At 37.5% G+C, this 22693-nt stretch overlaps 1 protein-coding gene across 1 annotated transcript in view; it reads right to left on the bottom strand.

Annotated features, from left to right (window-relative positions):
* The window catches only part of ERBB2 (erb-b2 receptor tyrosine kinase 2), a 74901-nt gene that overhangs the window by 40711 nt on the left and 11497 nt on the right, over positions 1 to 22693 (bottom strand). Inside the window, exons 2-12 of the mRNA XM_026679708.2 lie at positions 11404 to 11555; positions 10018 to 10204; positions 8260 to 8394; positions 6583 to 6654; positions 5423 to 5538; positions 4355 to 4496; positions 3998 to 4114; positions 3432 to 3558; positions 1615 to 1688; positions 1322 to 1412; positions 666 to 865 (exon numbers count right to left, since the gene is read on the bottom strand). Of these exons, the coding sequence (XP_026535493.1) occupies positions 666 to 865; positions 1322 to 1412; positions 1615 to 1688; positions 3432 to 3558; positions 3998 to 4114; positions 4355 to 4496; positions 5423 to 5538; positions 6583 to 6654; positions 8260 to 8394; positions 10018 to 10204; positions 11404 to 11555 (1413 nt within the window). The remainder of the gene's footprint in view (positions 1 to 665; positions 866 to 1321; positions 1413 to 1614; positions 1689 to 3431; positions 3559 to 3997; positions 4115 to 4354; positions 4497 to 5422; positions 5539 to 6582; positions 6655 to 8259; positions 8395 to 10017; positions 10205 to 11403; positions 11556 to 22693) is intronic.

The following is a 22693-nucleotide window of genomic DNA, read 5'->3' as shown; positions in this document are numbered from 1 at the left end:
AAAGCAAGGTGTTTGGGATGGGGAGAAGGCGGGCAAAGAGCAAGAGAGGAGTGATGACTGGCTCCCAATTTAGTGCTCACACTGCCCATCCTCCCCCGCCCACCGTTATGTTGGGTTACAATAGATGAAGGGCAGGAACCAAGGGAAGGAGGGCGCCTGCAGATGGATGCTGCAAAGGGGCCATTGGAGCTGGCTGCAGGAGCGCACAGCAGACCAATCGTTTTGCGGAGGCATGCGGGGGCTCCTGCTCCTTTTGCAGCCACAATCGCTGAGCTTCTTGGAGACGGCAGCAGGAATGCACCCGCAGATCATCTGTTTCACAGAACAAGCTGCTGGTAACACTGTTAGGCAAGGAGGTGCGAGAGGCTGGTGTCCCCCACAAAATAAGACCTAGCTGTTTTTTGGGGGGTGTCAAAAGAAAGTAAGACCCAGTCTTATTTTGGGGGAAATATGGTATTACAACCTGCCCAAACCAAAGATATGCCAAGCAACCTTCTAACGTCTTCCTGTGAGCTCACAATATTGCAGGGAAATCTCACACGGGATTCTATTTTATGTCCTTTCCACCAAAATATCAGGTTTATAGGACATTTTCATACTTACAAAGAATGAGGAGTGGGGGGACACACACACATTAACGCAAATGGGCTTCACACATTGCTTACCACATTGCTCAGGTGAATTGTTGTCATTGTGGAATAGCTTCTGCCGGGGGTTTCTGAAGATGTTGCCCCAAGGAACGTTTTGGGTGAAGCAAAGGTCGGGATTGTGGTGGATAAGGACCATGCCACTACTGATTTCTTGCAGTGAACGCAGGCCCAGCCAGGATATGTTGAGGTTTTGCAGCGTTAGTGAATAAGCTCCACTGCCACATGAAATAGATTTCCCAGTTAAAAACGAGCAAAATTCCAGTGACAAAAATAGCCATTACTTCTGTTAAATCTATACCACTAAGCTAGAGAAATAGGTCATGAAGATAGACTGTCTTCCTGATTCTCTGAGAGGTTAAAATAAAGATCTTATAGGAAATAAATAGAAAATAGTTTTATTATTATTCTATAACAGCTGTGGGCATTTATAATTTAAATGTCTTTTTCTTTTATCTGTAATCTTTCTTTGTTATAATAAAAAGTTTCCCTCTTCCCCAGGCTAAGATACAAAACCTAATCAGTTGTCCAAATTTTCAGCAATTTGGTCAAATAAGTCTGGGTAATCTAGTAATTGGTGATTTAAAAAAAAAAAAAAGAACCCATTGCAATTGCTCAGATACCGACAATTTAACATAGATCTCACCGTTGTTAAAACACTTGAGACAACTTACTTGTAAAGTGCCCGCCCTCGGATCACCTGAAGGTTCTGGAAAGGACTCAGGTCCAAGAGAGTCTCTGGCCAGGATTCAATGTATAGAAAGCCTGAGAAAACACCAAGACAGATCCATTCAATGGAGAACTGTGATTGCTACTTTTTTAAAGGATTGGCGCTGACTTCATTACAGAGGAACAATCATTTGATCAGAGGCAGGGACCAAGTGGATATGCTGCTATTTATTACAAGCCCTGGTACACTGCCCTTATCACAAGGCCTCAAACTGTCCTGAAATCTTCTTGTACGTACCTGTTAAATCTTTCAGGTGCATAAAGACTTCAAGCTGTTCAGGTTGTAGGGGTGGGGTATTTGTGGCAGGATCTCTAAAGAGAAAAAGAAGGAGTGAAACTTAAGTGTTCACATGCACACATCTAAAATGACCCCTCCCCCCTGGTTATTCTAGTGGTCAACATTATTTTTGGTTGAAATGATGCCAAATTGCACACTTTCACATGTCTCTTTTAGGAGAATGACAGGACCATCCAGATTTCACAGAAAGGTATATAAACAAGGAAATATAAACACACATATCCAACTTTTTGCTCCCATAAGTTCTTGCTTTCAAAAGAATATTTTGAGGAGCTATGGGCCACGGTGAGTGTGAATGAGATCTGTATTCTTATCTGTCAAGACAGTTTCCCCTTAAGATTCAGATGACTCCAAGCCTACAATCTTCTGTAAGGCTCTTAAGGTCTGGTTGTTTCCTTGGGGCAGAGTAATGAGGCAGCCCCTTTCTACCATAGAAGCAAATGATATGTTAGTATGTTTGGTTGCCAATTTCTTCTGCTACTTTGATAATATTTTGTGATTGATTGGTAACTGATTTATATGTGTTTGTGTACCTCTATGAATTGTGTATTCATACAAGTTAAATGAGTGAATGAATGTATGGCACAATGCTGTCACTTGAGAAAATATGACTACATTTTTTGTTTCATTTTGGGAGTTGAGGCTGTTGTTGTTTTGTTGTGGCAAGCCTGTTAGAGGTTGAGTGTCACGCTTTTTTAGAAGACTAAGAAATGCTGCCACATGGCAGCTTTGCTAAAATAAAAGAAAGGGCTTGAATATGAATCCTACAAGTCACCCATTCCTTCTATAATACTTTCAATTTTTCTATTAATTTTTCTTAATTTTTCTATTGTCACAGGTGATACTACCTTTCCTTTAAAAAGTAACAATATATCATGCCATCATGAGATATATTTCTAAGGGCAAATCATATTACAGGGCTTTCACAGTTCATGTTCTGATTTTCCTATAAAACTGTGACATTTTTCAATTCAACAATAATGGGAAATATGCAGATTTATCCAAGCCTGGACCCAAATCTATAGACACTAGTCCGTTAAACCTTTTCACCTTTGAGCTGGAAAATGGGAACCAGAATGTGTTCAGACTACCCAGCACCAAACATCACTCCTACTGCTGGAAATGTTTATTTTAAGAAATACCAAGGTTTCTCAATTTAGAAGCTTTCCCATCAAAACTGTTAACATATATAAAAGCTTCTATCTTAGGCCAACAAATTATTTTCTCTCTTCACACCACAATTTTCACTGGCAGCATTATTCTCCCACCCCACAGTAGCTTCACGACAGAGATTAGTTTCAGAACAGATTATTAGTGTAGTTCTTTCCCTCCCCATTTTCTTTTTCTTACAGACTTCGTTTTTGGAGACACTTTTTAAAAGCTTAAACTTTTAGGCCTTCAAAACAAAATTCCTCAGTGATTACAATGGTGCTATATTTTTAGCCTTGTTTCTCTGTTCCTATGCGTTAATATCCTTTAAAAAAATAAAAGCTTTCTAAAGATGCTGAATTATGAAATAAGCTTCTAATTCTGTAAATAACTCTGTATGGTTATTTATGGTTTAAAAAGCTCACCTAGAAACAATAAGCTCTGGCTTTAAAAAGTAATAAAGCTAAATTGCAGCTCTTCTGCAATAATTCACTGGGCTCGCTCAGAAGCTTCCTAATGTATAAGCTGGGATGCATTACCCAAAACAACTACACAGATGCATCCCAGAAACTGATACAGCCTTCTGACTCTAAGACTTGGTTACCTACCCTGCAAAGGTCTCTTTCAGAAAGGCTAAACTGCCAAAGATCTTGGTACAGCCAGTAAAGTGGTGGATGTTAGAGGCATTGACAGCACGAACGCCTTTCAGGAAATCCATTCCTAAACCATAGCAGACTAAAATAGAGAGAAGGTGGTGTAGAATTAACTAAAACAGAAAAAAGGATGCATATATTTATCTATACATCATATTAAACCAACAGTGTAGGGCAGCCTATCACAATTTAAGCCGTGAACCTCTGGACTTTACAGTCAGTGAAGAACAAGTTGGTTGGCCTTTTGTGGAGGCATAACAATATGGAAGTGAATCCTCTGCATTCCACAGATGGCAACAAATTATTGAGATGACTGAACTCCAAAACAATAAGAGTAAATGGAGACTAAGAAATTTACAGTTAAGCCAAAGTCCCTGGAGTTGGACAAGTATAAAGCCAAAACCCGTTCATTCTTTCCATGGCTCTGTCAAAAAAGTCAAGGAGAATCCAGATAGATAACATTTTGCTGTGTCCAGAAAAATGGGGAATCTTTTTACACTTCAGCTGATTTCAGTTCTTACCTTCTGGGCAGGAACTGTCACATTTCTCACATTTCTGCATGGCACCCATGCTCACTTCTTGACTGTTCTGGGGACACACCAGAGTGCAAGAGCCTACCTCTGCAGCCAAGTAATTATCTGTCATGAGATATGAGGAAACCATTTTTAAAATGCTGTGCACAGAAATCTATCAGGTCAAGAAAAAGGTAAGGCTATAATTCATCTTGATAACTGTACGAATGTACGAGTGCTCCAAAAGAAGCAAGGAATTTCATATATCAGTATATCAAATGGTTGAAAGTGATTAGAAGTATGGTATCTACAACCCAACTATCTGCCCCCCACTCCAAGCAAACCCATCCATATATAGAGGCTTACAAGGGCAATGAGGGACACAAGTTGCTCCAAAAGTATAGCGTCCATTTGGGTTGTGCATAATTTCAAAAGTATCTGGATTGTAGTTCATTAAAGGTGGACAGTGCAGTTCACATATACCACTGTGGTTGAAGTGCAGGCAGGCCTGGAAAAACAGGAAGTAGTAGTATTTTTTAAAAAAAAACTGCAGGCAAAATTCAAGAAACAGTATACGAGATGTCCTGCCCTATTCATCTCTTGGAGGAAAAGCAAGAAAAATTGTGCCTCAAGAGATAGTCATTGCTTTGCATCAGGTAAAGACAGCAGGATCCTTTTTTAATAGCATATTAATATAGCCATTGGTTTAAAATTGATCTAGTTAGTGAAAATACTCTAGAGCAGGGCTGTCAAACTTGTGGCGTCACAGCAGCGTCACGTGATGTATCGGGACATTTTTCCCCTTTGCTAAACTGGGCCTGGGTGTGGCCAGCGTGTGATGCATTTGGCCTGTGGGCCGAGAGTTTGACAGCCCTGTTCTTGAGTATAAGTATACAGCTAAATTTTGCTTGCCAAAGGAAACATCCAAATATTATTGTATCTTTGTAACAGCTGCTTTATTGACAATATGCAAACACAGCACATCGCACCCTATGAGGCTGGATGAAGAGGGACTGGACAATAGTCAACCTCCCCATTGGCTGATGAGACTTCAACTTCTCCAATCCTAATACCATGAGGTTCAACAAGCCTTGACTTAGTATAATACAGGAATTAAAGTGAAAAACAAAGAGAGAACTCAACATATTTTCTCATAGCATGGGGTCTTAAATGTCAGTGGACACAACACCAGTGTTTTCTGTCTAGAACCTTCACTACTGGATCCATACTCTTTTGACCAAAACCAATCTAACCCACAGTTTTCCAGATGTATGTAGCCATATGCGAGGGGAGGTTAAGTTTAGCTCCTTGCAGGAATACTGGTAGGTACCAATTAACAAATGTCAACTTTGCTGCAATCGCAAAGTAGCAACCTGTTCAATGAAGTAGACATCTCCAGGCTGGGGGAGAGGCCTCCAAGAGATCCCCACTCACCAGGCAATCAGAATGTTTGGGTCCTGTACAGCCTGCCGCACACTGCTCATGGCAACAGTCTGTTGGGTGTCCTCCTTTGCACCTCGGGCAGCTGCTGGCACAGATTGTACTTGTCACTGTGAGAGAGCCAAAAATGAAGAAACCAGTCATTCTACCTCTCTCCCATACAAGCAGAGGTTCCCTGCTCTCAGATACTTTGCAGGAAGAAAGGACTTCAGTCCAGTCTCATCTTGAACCAGAAGCAATTGTATGATGAAGGAGACTAGAGTGAACTGCTGCTGAGACCACTGTGGGAAACCACAGGTTGAGCAGCACTGATCATCAGGTTATTAGGGATAATCAGGGACACTTAGAACAAACAGATCAGGAAGTTTTGACCATAGAGAAAGCTGAATTCCCAGGCAGCCAGGACACCATTAAGCAGAAGCACAGCTTTCCCTCCCCTCCCCCAAATAATGGAACCTTTTCCCTCTAAAGCAGGGGGTCTTCAAACTTGACAGCTTTAAGACTTGTGGACTTCAACTCCCAGAATTCCTCCTCCAGTCATGTTAGCTCAGGAATTCTGGGAGTTGAAGTCCACAAGTCTTAAAAACTTGCCAAGTCAGAAGACCCTTGCTCTAAAGAAACTTTCTCCCACTGCCTTGGGGTTAGGACTTCCAAATCCACATGCTGACTGGGGAACAGATTCTGAGAAGCACAACGAGGATGTTTTAACTTGAAAAGAAAGGATGGTGGGGAAGAGGAGAATATGACAGTGCACTTTATTATCTGAAGAGTTATCATGCAGAAGTTCAAGATTAGTTCTCTATCATTCCAGAGCGCAGAACATTGCATAAAGGATTTATATTACAAGATGATTTACAGATTTCATGTAAATCTTGGAGAAACCTTTCTAATAGTAACTTGACAGTGGAACCAATTATCCAGGGGAACATTAGTCTTCCTACACTGGGCTAAATCTTTGGCTTAGACGTAAAATCTTTGGCTTAGACTCCAGCCCCTTAAATTTTAAGATCGATTCAATAACACATTTCAAGTTCTGTATTTTTTAAGCCCTAGGACCCTGAATTTTTAAAATAGAATTTGTCTACCATTTCCTTGCATGCATTAGAGATGTTGGATTTTTCCCTCAGATCCCAAGCAGTGATATTCCTTCTTACATATTTGACAGCTTCCTTTTGCTTCTCCCCAGCAGTGGTTATTATGTGGGCAGATTTGGCTGCAGTCAGGGCCTAGAGGGAAGGAAAACAGATTTTTAAAATCTTACAACTAGGAGGAAAAAACATGAAAAATTGGAGTAGTGACAATTGTGAGATTCCAGATGTCCTCAGCTAGAAAGACTGCAAAAATGAACTTTTGGCAAAGAGTTGTGTATGTTGTAATTTTGCCAGGACACAGAATGCAGTTGTACTGGATTCAGCTTCTTAAGAATATCTGCTTTCAATTTTTTAAATTAAGTTTCTAACCCTTTTGTTTGTAATAGCAAGCAGGGTGTTTGTAAGACACATTTGCTGAAGTCTCTAATGACAGAAACAGCTGAATATGATTGTTGATAGAAAAGAGCAGAGTTTCACTGTTCCTTGTGAATAAACCAAAATATATCACATAAAGCAGAAAATATTGCAGAAGGAATTATACAAAACTAAAGAGAAAATATTTAAATTTGCTTATATAACACTGCAGAATTGGCTTTTCATCATGTGAATTTCAGCAATTTGGGCACGGAATCCAGACATATCTCTAATATGTAAAAGCTAAGCTAGTGCAAACTGGCTTATTAGGACAACAAAATGACATCAGCCAGGCCAGAAATGGGGAATTCCTAGAATGCTGATGGTGGCATTGGTTTTCATTCTGTCAATTTGAATAGATGAACTGTTGACAAGTAAGTAGTCCTCAACTTACAACAGTTTGTTTAGTGACCATTGAAGTTACAACGGCACTGAAAAAAGTGACTAATGACCATTTTTCACACTTATGACCATTCCAGCACCCCCGTGGTTACGTGATTTACATTCAGATACAGGTTCACAGTTATGATGGTTTCAGTGTCCTGGGGGTCATGGGATCACCTTTTGTGATCTTCTGACAAGCAAGGTCAATGGGAAGCCAGGTTCACTTAACAACCATGTTAATTTAACAATTGCAGTGATTCGCTTAACAAATGTGGCAAGAAAAATTGTAAAATGGGGCAAAACGTCACTTAAATTGCAGTCACATGAGATCCCCACTTAATGCAGTCCTCACTTAATAGGGCAAATGGGATTGCTGGAATTGCCATTGCTAAGTGACATGGTCATGTGATGTCATGCTTTATGACTGCATCACTTACAGACAGTAATTCAAGTCGTAACTGCTTTACAAGCCAAGCGCTATCTGGAAGTTCATAATAAAAGAATATTGCTCATTCATTCACCCAACCTCACAGATTGTAGAAAGAGTTACTGTGAAGCATAAAATGAGAAAAGAGTAATCCAGTGCAGGGATAAAGTGCAAGATCTATAAATCTTTGCTATATTTGTTATTCCAGTTATTATGGGCATGCTACATGTACAAATCACAAAAACTACAAGAGATGTGATATGCAGGAACTTCAGAATTAGCTCCAGATAAGAACAAACATAAGCCAACTTGTATTACTAATGGAAGCTATGAAACTCATTTCATCTCAGGGTCTTAATTTTACCAGAAAATAAAACAGCACTGATAAAAAAATCAAAATTCCAAACTTTACTCAGAAGAAAGAAAGTAGATATAAAATATTTCCCGAGCATCATTAAAATTACTTCTGCATATATTTCCCCATGAAGCCCAGAGAGCTAACCAATTATACTTACAGTTCCTACGGCGATGGCTGCTGATCTCTGTATAGTTTTGCCCGTTATATTTATGAAAGATAGCTTCCCAATGGATGGTTTCTTGGAAACACAGCTGAGGGTTCCTCATCATAATCACACTACCTTTTAAGATCTCTGAAAGCAAACAGGAGGAAAGGAAGGGACAGTGAAGGGACTATGAGTTAACAGTCTGTTTTTGTTCATTATTTTAAAATCACACATTCAATCTATTAGAAAGTTCAACCTGTTGTCACAGCTAAACTGGAACTCTATTACAAACTGGGATAAAACTGTATTACATTTCCTAAAATTAGTTCGAGGTAGAGTAGCAGCTGAGAGTTTGGCACATTATGATCATAATGTATCTATGCTGAAGAAAGTATGTCCATGGCACAAGCGATGTAAATTCATGGCACAAGCAAGATTTAAGCAACAAATATCATACCTTATAGTTCAGGCTGAAATATGATGCCAAATCTTTTAAATATTCAAGGGGACTTTGTAGGGGGATATGGGACCAGACCATCAATCAATCACTATACTACCAACAAAACATTTGTTCATACTTTGTGCAATGAATTCATTGTAAACAGAAATATAGTACAGTTTGGAGTGAGGGGAGTTGCTAAAACTTGTTAGCATGAGCACTAAGAAATAGGTTCATCAAGTCTTCCCACCTAGAAGTAAGCTAAACTTTTCAAATTCACATTATTTCAAATTCTAAACGCATCATTTGGAGCTCAAAACAGAGTGTTCTAGCAATTCTAGAAGCTTCTGAATTCAAGATAGTCCCTGCAAGTCAGAACAATTCTTCTGATATCAATCTGGGCATTTTGATCTGGGTTAACTGTACATATTTGAGAAGATTTGCACTCCTCTTGTTTCTACAAATGGGAACTGAAAATACAACTTTCCCACAGAACTTCAGGGTTTTAAATGGAAATAACACATTTATTGTGATTTTTTTTTTTTGGAGCTGAGCTAGATATAAATGCTTTCAGTTGCCAAGCAGAAATACTATAGTATTTTTTTTACAGAATTGGAGTTGCTCTTAAGGCGAAAAATTCTTTTTTAATAATGGCAGTTTCATAAAATATTTAATAAATAAACATTGTAGTACATTTTAGGGCTGGTTAGAACAGCAATAGTAATGACTTTTGGCTTCTCCTAACAGTTGGAATATTTACAACAGTTGTGGTTTATTAAGCATATGTGAACTAGAATCTTTGATTTGTTAGAATCCATCAAAATTTCCAGTTCACATATCCTGTTAAGGCAGGAATCCACCAACAGTGCTTCCTGCCTTTATGTTTTAAATGCAAATAATTTTGTCTGGATTCAACCCAGAGTGCATGGCTTCCAACACTGCCTCCTGCATATTCCACATCTGGAATACTTCATCCAATTTTGGTCACTATACTACAAAAAAAGATATTGAAACTTTGGAAAAAGTCCACAGAAGAGCAACTAAGATGATCAAAGACCTGGAGACTAAAACATATGAAACATGGCTGCAGGATTTGAGTTTGGTTAGTCTAAAGAAGAGAATTAGGGGCAACATGATAGCAATATTCCAGAAGAGGGGGTCAAATTATTCTACAAGGGCAGGACAAGAAACAATGAAATAGTATAGGTTCTCCTGCTTGAACAGGGGCTAGACTAGAGGACCTCCAAGATCCCTTCCAGCTCTATTCTATTCTGTTCTGCTCTGCTCTGTTATCTTCTTCCTGAGAAACTACCCAGCCCATCTTTACACACCTGTTAGTTTCAACATGCCCAGTTCCTGCAACCCCACATCTCCACTGGGATCAGCATTGTCTAGGACAGCCAGTGCATACTTCTCATCATAGAGCTGCGTTCCACGAATGATCAAGAGGCTGTTCAGGTGTAAATGGCGCATGTGATTCTTGGCTATTAATACATATCCCTGGACTTCTCTGATGTCCTGAGAAGCAGAGAGAGAACAAAATGAAGTATAAATGTTTCAGGATGCTTGGGTTTGCAAAAGATCACCTAGTAAGAACATGATGAAGGTCCTCCAGAGCTGATGGGCCATAATACCCTCCTTGAACTTTACTATACTACAGATGAAAACTGAAGTGCAATAGCTGGGAGACCAGATTCCCTGACTCAACAGACCCAAATCTTCCCTGAGCCAAACTACAGTATGTTGCACACAGAGAAGAGAAAGTTTGAGGTTACACTGCTCTATGTGTACAACATACTGTTATTCCTCCATAATCTGCAATTTGTAAATTGCAATTGCTACATTTGGAGAACATACTGAGCTTTACTCAAAATACATATTTGGGCTTACTGCACTATATTTGGGCTCAGTGCAGTAAGCCCAAATATATATTTTGATTAAGGCTTGACATATTTCCCAAATCTATATTTTGTTATTTACAAATTGTGGATTATAAAGAAATCAGACATATCACTAAAAGTGTAGCTTATTGATTTAACCATGGTTAATATAAATAATAATAAGTGCGCTCAGCATTAGAGTATATAGGGGGAAAGTGGCAGATGATTTGTATTTATATTTCCATTCACCTTTTACTTATACCTATCTATATCTTCGTTTCCATGTACTCTTTCTATTCTAAGCTTGTAGGTGTTACTTGAAGCCAACTTTTCTGGTTTGTAAATTGTGAGTTTGACACAAAGACTAGGCTCAGATATTATGCTTTGGTATGTTTTGTTTAATAAGGATTTCTAATACTAAATAATGAATTTCATTATGGCTTAGCATGTCGCAGAAATTAAACTAGTTTACGGACTACTGAACCCAGCATAAGCAATCCAATTCAAATTCTTGGGACCCAAAACAACATCTTATTATCTTGCTTACCTGCAGGTATAACATGAGACTCAAAAGCTACTAAAGCCCCTTTAAGGAGAAATAAAAATATGCACAACTAAATTAAATTTAGCTACACTTTACTAAATGTGGTGAATATTTGGAGTTGATCTAATACAATCCTAATAGACAATGTTTTTGTAACCTCTAGTCATCAATGTCACCTTCTTAAATTCTAATGGCAGGGACAGTTAAGTGGAAGCATGTAGCGTTTCCCCATTTCTAAGCCAATAAAAGAAAGTTTGGAAACACCACCATTTCTCAAATTATACTGTACCTACTTTGAGAAAGGATGTATCCACATCTGCTGGTAGATATGTGATCTCCAGATTGCCTTGCACAACTTGACAATGCTCATAGAGCCAACGGAGTGTGTCTGGATGGTTTTCTGGGCTGGAGGGTTGCTGCAGTTTCATATCTGTCCCTGTGCATACTGAGAAGAAGAAGAAAAAGGAGGGAGGAATTATCATGAAGCTCAAGAGAAAGAAGAATCTGCTTCTCTCAAGAGGGTTTTACCTATCTGGCAAGACATATCTGGTTACTTTGATCACAGTTGCAACTTCTGAACCCTCTCAAATTCTTCATAATGATCCGTGATCAATTACTCAACACAGCTATTGAGGGCATTGCCTCAGCTCCCACCACCCAATTAATAAGCAAACACAGAAATTGGCCTGTACTCCCCGCTCTCTTCCATTGCAAGAACCTTGGCTTCCTGCATTAGTTCTGTGAGAAAAGAAGAGAAAGTAAACCACAGTTGCAAAAGGACTGGAATCCAGCACAAAGTAATTATGGAACTTCAAATCACCATAACTGCAGAAGGCAGGAATTGGTGGGCCTTCATGCCAACAGCAAAATTGCAGACTCCAAGCCCCACAGATCCAAATCACAAAACAGAAATTTTCAATTGGAGATTTTGGGTGGCAAAACTGGAAGAAAATTAGTTCAGTTGTCCAAGATAACACCAGCACGGAAACAAAAGGATGTGATTCCAATGCACCATATGGAGGGGTTTATGCCTTCTTAGGCTATACCTTGGCAAGGTATGTGAGTTTATTTTGGAAAGTTTGAATTAAGTTGATGGGGTTTAAAATCTTAATTTTAAACTGTAAAATAAAAAGTTTAAAATGCATACAAGCCAAACATTTCGTGTATATTATCCTTACTAAACAATCACTGAGCAAAGAACATCTTGAGAATTTCAGTTATTTTTCTTTTTTAAGTAAGTTTCCAATTCCTAGGACAACTACAATGAGCTTAAAGAAAATGGCGTAATTCTCAAAATCTAGGGTATACAGTGTATAAAATTGTCTAGTGTGTATAGTGAGTGGACAATAGTGCCCTGCAGAACATCCAATCTTTTCTCTTAATTAGCAGGACTAAATCAGATTAATAATATAGATATGTATAAACTTGATTGATGTGCACAATTTCACAGCCTGCAGAGATCCGTTGCTTGGGCCTAACGCATATTAAAATGAACATGAACAGCCCTACAAGTTTTTTAGCAGAGGACGGAATCTCTCTTTCCATTTCAAAAACTAGCAACAGCAATAATGACTGAAATCATATATTGTGCAAACAAATATTTTAATTCTAATTTGCTGAACAACCTACAGTAGCCTACTTCACATAATGCCAAACCATAATAGCTAGGTTTCCACCTCATATTTAGGTTACTCATTTGTTATAATGACTGAATATTAAAATATTAACTTCATGTGCCGCCAACTGCTAAAATACCTGCTTTTAAAAAAGATGTGTATGCCTTGTTTTCAAAAGAAAAATATGAGAATCTACATGCATGGACATGGGTTGTCTGGACTGAGAAATTAACTTTTGCTATTCCTTGCAGCTTTTCCTACTATATATAATTAAAATGTATTTTTCCTGAAAAAAAAATGGAATGTGGCTTTTAGCAGTTGAGATTCAGAAATCCAAGAGGTCATTACCCTCTTTCATTGCATGCCATTCTGGAGAGATTAAAAAATGCAGAGCAGGATGGCAATATAATAAACTGCTTTGAAATAAATGTGGGTGGAAGGGGTTTTTTGGTTTCTGGAATTCAATGTGCAATTCAATCGTGGAACTCTGGTATCCATCCAAGCCCTTCCAAGCCAAGCAGGAACTTCTCAGATCCTTTCAGAAAAACCAACACTTCCTGTGTCACTTTCCAGTTATTGAAAACATAACTAAAATCGGCATACATGTTCCCAAGTATAATTCATGCCTCAATATAATCCTCCCCCAGATTCACGACATGCAATAAAACAGTTGCACAGTAACTGTTTCTTTAGGAAATACAATGAACCCAATTTAACTTGATGGTTCATTTCAATAACTTCCTATTGATTTCCTGTAATAACCTAATTCATCCCAGCTGCTGTCTGTGTATGAGTCAGTCATCCTCATTGCTCAGCAGGGGATTTGAAACATATTGATTTTGAAGGACTAGACTTTTAAAGGCATAGTCTTTTTTTAAAAAAAGATCTGCTTATTCCAAAATACATTTTGCTGTGATTTTCTATCTGGAATGGATTGATTTGATTCCAAATCTTGTTTTATCAGAAACATTAGGAAGGCTGACAAGCTACTTCAATTTTGTTTCCTTCACTGATCTCAAATTTGTATTCAGAAGCCATTCCTTCTTGTCCCTATTATCTCTTCTTGTTCTACCACCCACATTTCTTAAGTAACTCGTTCCCAGATTCAAGTTATTTTATTTCTCTTGATAATACCCAACACTCATTTCCATATAACAAAAACACATTGTAGATTGCTTGGGGGAAAATTTTGGATATGGGATTGACTTAGAGAAATGGCAAAAATTGTGGTCTCAAAATTATAAAATGACAATGTCAACAGCATATGAAGAAAACTTGTATAAGATGTTTTACAGGTGGCACTTACCCCCAACAAGAATAGCAAGAATGTTCAAGAACAAATCTGGAAAATGTTGGAAATGTCATCAGACACCTGGTTCATATTACCATATGTGGTGGACGTGTGCGGATGCTAAAAGATATTGGACTAAAATCCCTACATGGTTGGAAAAAATGACAAAAAAACACATAGACTTGAAACCAGAGATATTTTTATTGGGAATTTTACCTGAAATATACAGTAGGGAATTGAAATATTTGATTGTAAATGTATTAACAGTGGCTAGGATTGTATTTGCCAAAAATTGGAAAAATGAGAAAATACCAACGCAGGAAGAAGTTATCAAGAAAATAATGGAATGTGCTGAAATGAGTAAATTGACACTTGAAATTAGAGGACAAGATAAACAATTTTATAAGATTTGGGATTTGTTTTATCAATGGTTAGAAAATAAAATATGGTAATGAAATATGTAGAACTTTAGAATAAAACCATATAGAATATATAAAGATGAATATATTATAATTATGGGATGGATTTAGGATGATAATATGAATTACTATAAGATAAATCAATTTAAAAATATGGAATATCTTGCATAATATGAATGAATAATAGCATAGTCAAATGATTGAGTAACAATGATAATAATGTATTTAGGAATATTTGATTGATAATATGAGAATATATACAAGTAATTGTGAGGACTATGGAGTGGATGCACAAAACAATTTGTAACCAACCGACACACTGTATGTACGTAAGTGGAAGATGGCTTGATGTTTTTATGTTGTGTTTGTGTATGTTTGTCTTAAAAAATTTAAAAAATGTTTTTTTAAAAAACCACATTGTTATATACAGCCATTTTTTTATTTTACGAGCATTAATTTCAGAGAAGTGGTTGTCCAATCCCTCCTTTTAAAATTCCAGATTTAGAAAACCTCACAACTTCTGGAGTCAAGTTGTTCCACTGATTAATTGTTCTAACTGTCAGGAAATTTCTTCTTAGTTCTAAGTTGCTTCTCTTCTTGATTAGTTTCCACTCATTGCTTCTTGTCCTGCCCTCTGGTGCTTTGGAGAATAGCTTGATTCAGTGCAACTCAAACTTTCAACTCTTGAAAGAGGAGGATGAAAAGGTATAAAGAAGTATAAAAATAAATTTACCATTTTTGAAGAAGATCTTTAATAATGGATGACAGCAAAACTAAGCATGTGTTTGCTCAGGATTGGAGAGGTGTCAGAGCAATTTTGGATAAGGTATCCTGAAGGGAAGACAGAGAATGGCCTTGGTCTTCCCAGTTGTTTCTCTACAGGTATCATTTTAGGAGAAAACGTGGTTTATAATGATGCAGGACCCCATGTCTCAGTGCGGGAGAAGGATCCCATCTCATTCTACCTTCAGCAAAAAGAGATTTTTATTTTTAAAAAAAATCCAAAATACACACTTATTTCATGACCTATTATGCAAGCCAGGAGAGTTAGGTTTACTGAAGGCTAGAACTTTAAAGAAAGAAAAAAGAAAAGAAAAATTCCATGAACAAAGGAAGAGAAGAACCAGGGCTTTTTGAACACTGTTCTTTCACTGGGAAGGAACACTCCATTGCTGGATGGAGCAATGGAAATATTATAGAGTCAAACCCTTTCAATTATACTGTTGGCTACATGCCTTAAGAAGGGGACAGGGTGGTCAGTTTCAGGTCATCAGAAAGGGTTCCTTGGCAACTACTTTTCTAGGTCAGCTGTCCAACATGTACAACACTGCAGTGTACATGATGCTTTGTTGTTGCCTAAGAGCTCAGAAATAGTTGGAAGGGCTGCCCCAAAGTAGTTTTACAGGAACAATTACAGGGAGTCCTCGTTTAGTGACTACCTTGTACAGCAACAGTTCACAGTTACAATGGCGAGGATTTAACCAAGCCTCACATTTATAACCTTCAAAGGTCTGTAAAACAAAGGAAAACTGAAGAACATAATAAACAGTGAAAGTTTCAATTAGAGACTGCTTTGCTTAACAACCAGTGGCAGTCCCAATGATGGTGACTAAATTAGGGGTGACATGATAGCAGTGTTCCAATATCTCAGAGGTTATCACAAAGAAAAGGGAGTTACTTACTTTTCTTTACCCGATATGAGAAGGCTGCATTCTTCCAGTTTTTTCAAAATAATCTGATATTACTTTGTCCTTGTTTTGAGTTCCGTGTTATACTTCATCAAAGCTTTAATAAACTGGTGGGCCTGAACATGTGATCTCTGGCTCCTTCCAATTTTTTGAATCAGAGAGTAAATTAGCTCCCAGGTAGCTGGGACCAGGGCCAGATGAATCAAAGACGTGCACTCTCTATTGTACTGAAGTTTGTTCTCTGCCTTTATAGAGATGACAAGGTGCCGAAAACAACTTGAATATGGGCCACAGTATCATTTGCTAGGCAATGTCAGCCATTCAAGTATGTGCCTTGGGCAAGGACACATGTCTATTCATGAAATAGTTGGGCAATAGTTGAGATCTCGATGGCATAGTGGTTGGAGTGCAGTACTGCAGGCTATTTCTGCTGCAGACAGCTGCCTGCGATTTGGCAGACCAAATCTCACCAGGCACAAGGTTGACTCAGCTTTCCATCCTTCCAAGATGGTTAAAATGAGGACCCAGATTGTTGGAGGCAATATGCAGACTCTGTAAATTGTTTAGAGAGGGCTGTAAAGCACTATAAAATGGTATATAAGTGCTATTGCTATTGCTATCTTATGGCTATCTTATCTTATGAGCAGGGGCAAAAATTTATGGCCCACCTGATGTTGATTACACAGTGGGGGGGGGGGGGAGAAACAACCTTAGTATCTGTAAATACCTCAACCTAAGCTGGGCAGTCAAGAGGAATCAGGAGAAAGTAAGCATAATCTAAGTTTCCAGTCCTCATAACTTGTGTATATAATGAGAGAGGCAGACTCTCTGAGCTCTTTTCATTTTAGCAATGTAATTTAAGACAGTTTGCTGCTGCCCTTTTAAAACTCCTGATCAATGAAAACAAGTCTTCCTCAAATATCCAGAAATCTCTGGTATATTCAGTTCAGCTTTCTATTCACTTGTTGCTTTAATGTTAAAGTATGTAACTTAAAGTCCTCTCAGGTCTATAAACTGATTTACCTATTTTAAATAATCATCTCTCCCACTGTAATTTTTGTCTCCCCCTTCCACGTTTACTAAGAGTCTCAGACATCAAAAACTATCTCTGTTTTATATTCATATCCTTTATTTGGAGAGAGGGCAGTAATATATACTGACATATATACTAGTGGACCCCTCTCACCAAACTCTTATTAGGATCTCTGACTTTATGACAAGTATAAATACTCAACTGCATTGTTCAGTAAACAACTAGCACAATTCAGCAAGGTTGTTTGGTGAAAGGCTAGATTCACCTACTATACACAGAATAATCTAAATCCCTTTTTGAATAGGGGAGAATGAATTGGTATCAATGGCAGGGCCCTTAATGAATGTGATTATTGCAAATTTTGCTCCAAAAGACGGAAGGGCATTTGCTTACAGCACGGCCCAATTTGCGGTGTGTGTTCCCTATCTTATAGTAGGCATCTCTAAACTGATGGGCTTTAGATTGAAAAGGATTTAACTCCCATTTGGGAAATTATAGGCACGGTAATAAAGTAGTTCTTAACTTATGACTACAACTGAGCCCCAAATTTCTGTTGTTAAGTGAATTTTGCCCCCTTTTATTATTTTTCTATGGTTGTTAAGTGAATCAGGCTTCCCCTTTCCTTGTCAGAAGGTTGCAAAAGTTAATCACATGGCCCCAAGTCATGTGCAACCATCATAAATATGAGTTATTTGCCAAGCATCTGAATTTTGATCATGTGACTATGGGGATGCTGCAACAGTCGTATGTGTGAAAAATGGTCATAAGTCACTTTTTTCAGTAAATTGTAATTTCAAACAGTCACTAAACAAACTGTTGTAAGTCAAGGACTACCTGTATAACCATTGTACATGTACATGTTATATAGCAAAGATTGCTATATAACATGTACATGTACATAAAATATTTGTAGCTTTCTACTTCCTCTCTGTGTTTAAAATGGTACAAATTAATTGATATTTTTAATTGCTATCTAATTTTCATAATATGTCACTAGAAAAGATGGGAAAAACATCAAATGTCACAAATCTTCAGTAGGTTGAGAGTTAGTAAAAACAAATTATGGCTAATTCAGAAGCTGTAAGCCAAGAAATTTTGTATACATACAGTAATACAAAGAATGTTAAAATTTTAATCCTGGAAAGAAACCAGAACTTTTTTATTGGAGTTTATGGATTACTGAATCAGAAAGGATTCGTGGAAGATAAATGTTATTTATGGTAATGACAGCATGATTATTATATGCATAAAGATGGAAGATAGTGAAATTCCCGCAATGAAAGAGTGGTTATAAACTGTCAGAATTAGGAAAATGCCAAAAGATATCTGTTTTGTTAGAAAGAAAAAAGCAAGTACTTTTTAAAGTTTGGAAATCTTTTACTGACTTTTTCTTTAAAAAGAAAAAACAAAACAAAATTATGATTTGTGGATATAATAATTTCAAAAGATGAGAATTTAATACAGAGTTGAAGGAATTTCTGGAAGAGAACATATGGAGGAGAGATATGGAGTCACTAATTTTTGTTTTTGTTTTTCTTTGCTTCCATCTTTTCCTTTAGGTAAAATTCTCAATAAATACTGGATTATTTGGTGGATTTGAATCTAAAGGTATACTTATTTCGCTTTGTTGAATAAAAAAAATGTTTAGCTAGTAGGTTAGTTATAAAACTCAGGGCAACTAAGCAATAAGATTATTATTTGGAATGGATGTTCTCCCCTACTTTCTTTCCCATGAATGCATCCAAGGCAGATGAGAAAATGAAGAAGAATCAGCTTCGGCTTCTCAAGGATGGGCAATTTAACACTGAGAGCCATTGTCAGCCAAGAAGAAACTTCTCATACAAATGTCACAGCTTCTGGTCAAATAACAGTGAGAAAAATAGGAAGAAATAATGATGGCAGATTCCAGCTGGCAAAGAAAACATAGTTTCACTTAGTTCCAACAGAATTCAGAATTAAGCAATTGATGAAGTGGAACTAATATATAGGTTAATGAATGGCAAATGCATGTTGGAGAGTGGGAAATTACCTAAAATAACGGAACAAAGCCTGGAAACTTCAACAAAATATCTGATTTGTGAAGTTTATGATCCACAAAGATAAATAAAGGTTAAGGCACCAGACTGGCTGGAGATCGTGAGTTCAAGTTCCGCCTTAGCCTTGAAAGCTAGATGGGTGACCTTGAGCCAGTTACTCTCTCTCAACCAAACCCACCTCATAAGGTTGTTGTTATGGGGAAAATACGAGGACGAATGAGTATTAGGTATTTTCGCCACCTTGACTTATTTGTAAAAATAATAAAGGCAGGAAAAAATAAATAAACAAACAGTTCAGTACTGTTGCTGGAGTAAAGAACACAATTACTCCATGAAACTGCAACCCCAAGAACTGTGAAACCACATGTGGATAACAAGCTACGCAAATTTGCACTACAGTAAACACAGTTTCTTTTTAAAAAAATAATATAGGGACTAGTTACTTGTATTTAAATAAGAGTGAGAAAGTCTTAACTGGAATTTATATATTATCCTTAAATCTTAACAGACCTTAGATTTTAAGCAAAACAACAAAAACGAATGGAACAAGTTCATTTTGGGGTGTGATAAACAGCCCAATTAACAATGTTCATCAAAACAGCTACTTCTAAATTAATTTGGGTTGAAGAATTTGGGTTTATTGGTATATAGATAATCCTTGACTTATAAGAATTCATTTAGTTACTGTTCGAAATTACAACAGCCCTGAAAAAGGTGATTTATGACCTGTTTTCACACTTACGACCATTACCTCATCCCCGTACTCAATGTAACCAAAATTCGGTTGCTTGGCAACTGATTCATATTTATGATGGTTGCAGTGTCCCAGGGCTACATGAACACCTTTGGTGACCTTCTGACAAGCAAAGTCAATGGAAAAGCCAGATTCACTTAATGACTGTAAAGTGCTAATTTAATACCAGCAGTGATTCACTTAAGAACTCTGACCAGAAAGGTCGTAAAACTCACTTAACAACATAAATTTTGGGCTCAATTGTGGGCATTAGTCAAGGACTACACATACAAGGTTATAGAATATATTCTTAGCTAAGGAAAAATTTTTATTGCTTTGGAATGTAAACTCGAATACCTACAAAAAGGGTCTACTATACAAATGATTTAAGTGGGCCAGATAACTTTTAGATGAATTATGTATAGTAAGAGACTTTGCAGCTGAGGAAAATTTAAATAAAAAAATGTATCCCATTATGTTGTTAACTGAGAGCCAATATTGTCTATTCGTATCAGGGCAGACACTGGGAGATCATGAGTTCTAATCCCGTTTAAGCATGAAGCCAGGGACAGTAGGTGACCTGGGGCCAAACACTTTCTCTCAATCCTAAGAAGGAAACAATGGCAAATCACTTCTGAAAAGCCTTGCCAAGACAACTGCAGGGATTCGTGCAAGCGATCTCTGAGAATTGGGCTTGCTTAATGAAAAAAAAAGTGTTCTAATTGCATAATATTGGAATCAAGTGATGAAAAATTTCATTTTTAAAAAGGCGAGGCTCCAAGAATCTGGACAACCATGTATCAAAAATTAATTATTGTTATCTAGTGATTGTTTGGATTTCTTTGTCACATATTATAATGGATGGAACACATCTAAATCTAAGTGCAATGGCCCCATCAATGTTTGTATTTGAATTTTCAGAAGTAAAGCCAGGGGAAAATGACCAATGGTAAATAACAATTGTAGCAGATGTAACTCTGCTATTTGCAAGCCCAGCAAATGAAAATTCCTTCTACAAATTTAACTGAATCTCCTAGGCAGAAAAGCTGACACCCAAGGCTGCTTTAAGGATTCTGCTGCTAAACTCTTTTTCCTATAAGATCAAAAATGTCTTTACATCATTCCTCTGGCAGTTGGCAGAGTTTGAAAACAGAACTACTTTTTCAAGCTGAGCATGTTTAGAAAGGGAAAGTGATTCTCTGAAGTAACCCTGATGAAGCCAAAATGCTCCATCCCTCAACTGAAGTTGGTACTGCCCACACAGCTTGATCCAACTAGAATTAGGATCAACAAACTCAATTTATGTAACCTTGTTGCTACTGGAAAATCTAGATGTACAAGTACAGGCTGTGAAGGAAAGGAGTTGCTAAGTTGTTGAGAGACATGGAACAAGTATACTTTAATGCAAGTGAAGTGCCATTACTGTAGCTACTTTTCCTATTCAAAGCCAATATGAAGAGCAGAATTTCAAAGTAAAGAAATAAGTGAAGACTCACTATTTTCTGGAGTTTCTACTCAAGAAGCTCTTATTTCTTCTCCCACAAGAAAGAAGGCGATGAGAAGTGGAAATATACTTTACATATTTTCAAATTCTATTTACACATTCCATAGCTAGATTTCTTGGGTTCAAAACTAACCCATAAGACTTTAGATAAATACAGCCTGTCACAGAAGGCTTAGGAAATATACAGACCAGGAAGCTAGACAAAAATTTTGTTTCATCTCTTTAACAAAAACAGCAGACCCAAACATATTGTGTGTCCAGTGACACATAATGATAACAATGTAATGACACCACCCATAGATTTCAGAATCTGGTAGATAAATTGGAGTACAACCAAGAATATATTTTAATTGGTCCTGTCTAAACATATCACATATTTTACTGCCTCAATTTTTCATTGAATATTGTTCCATAGAATGAAACATGAGATGGTACTGAATTCGATAGGAGTTTGTGCTTACTACTAGAAACCTGATACAAAAATACTTGGAAAAGCTGTCTTTTTGCAGTTTGATTATTTAACATAATGGTTTTATAAAATCTCCATTTTTTGCATTCTTTAATTAACAGAGATGAATTTTTGCAAAGTTTGGAAATTGTTTCTTTCTTCCAGGTATTAGTGGCAGGACTACTAATGAAGAGAGGTCTCTGGCCAAAGGGACCCAAGTGTTTGGGTGCTCTCCATGGCAAGGACACATGGGGGTTGGTTTTGCAGCAAGAGGCCACTGCCAATCAAAGGAAGTTATCTGACTCTAAGTCAGTAGGGACCCTCCTACAGGATAATCAACGGAAAGAGCCCATAATAAAGTGCACTCCCAGCTGCTGGAATTCTCAGTGTGTCCATCAATGGTCTCCTGGCAACAGGCAGCAGGAGACTGAAGGCCTCGGCCACCCAAATAAACAGGGGCTTTGGCTCTTATCTGGTGCTGAGTGCAGCGTGGGAGGAGGCTGGGTTAAAATGAACTTCATTACAGATGGAGAGATCCCCTTCCGGAAAGAATCTCCCCTTTACTACTTTAGTAGCTGCCGATACTCCTTCAACCCACTTTTAAGTAATTTTTATTGAGAAGAAAAAAATAGGCATTGGTGAACAAACCAATAAATAAAATCTGAATGAGACAAACAAACTGGTTTTAAATTAATTTACCAAAAGGTTTGCAGCCAAGTAGCCATCACAAAGGGAGAAGTATTAGTGACGGTTAATCTCACAGATGTTGACTAGGGCTTCTTTAGCAAAACAGATCCCGGGTTGAGTTTTGTAAA

Source organism: Notechis scutatus, chromosome Z (genome assembly GCF_049901735.1).
Source record: "Notechis scutatus isolate UNSWTSFEM ecotype Mainland chromosome Z, rNotScu1.2, whole genome shotgun sequence".
NCBI lineage: Eukaryota > Metazoa > Chordata > Lepidosauria > Squamata > Elapidae > Notechis > Notechis scutatus.
This window is presented reverse-complemented; position numbering and strand designations above follow the sequence as displayed.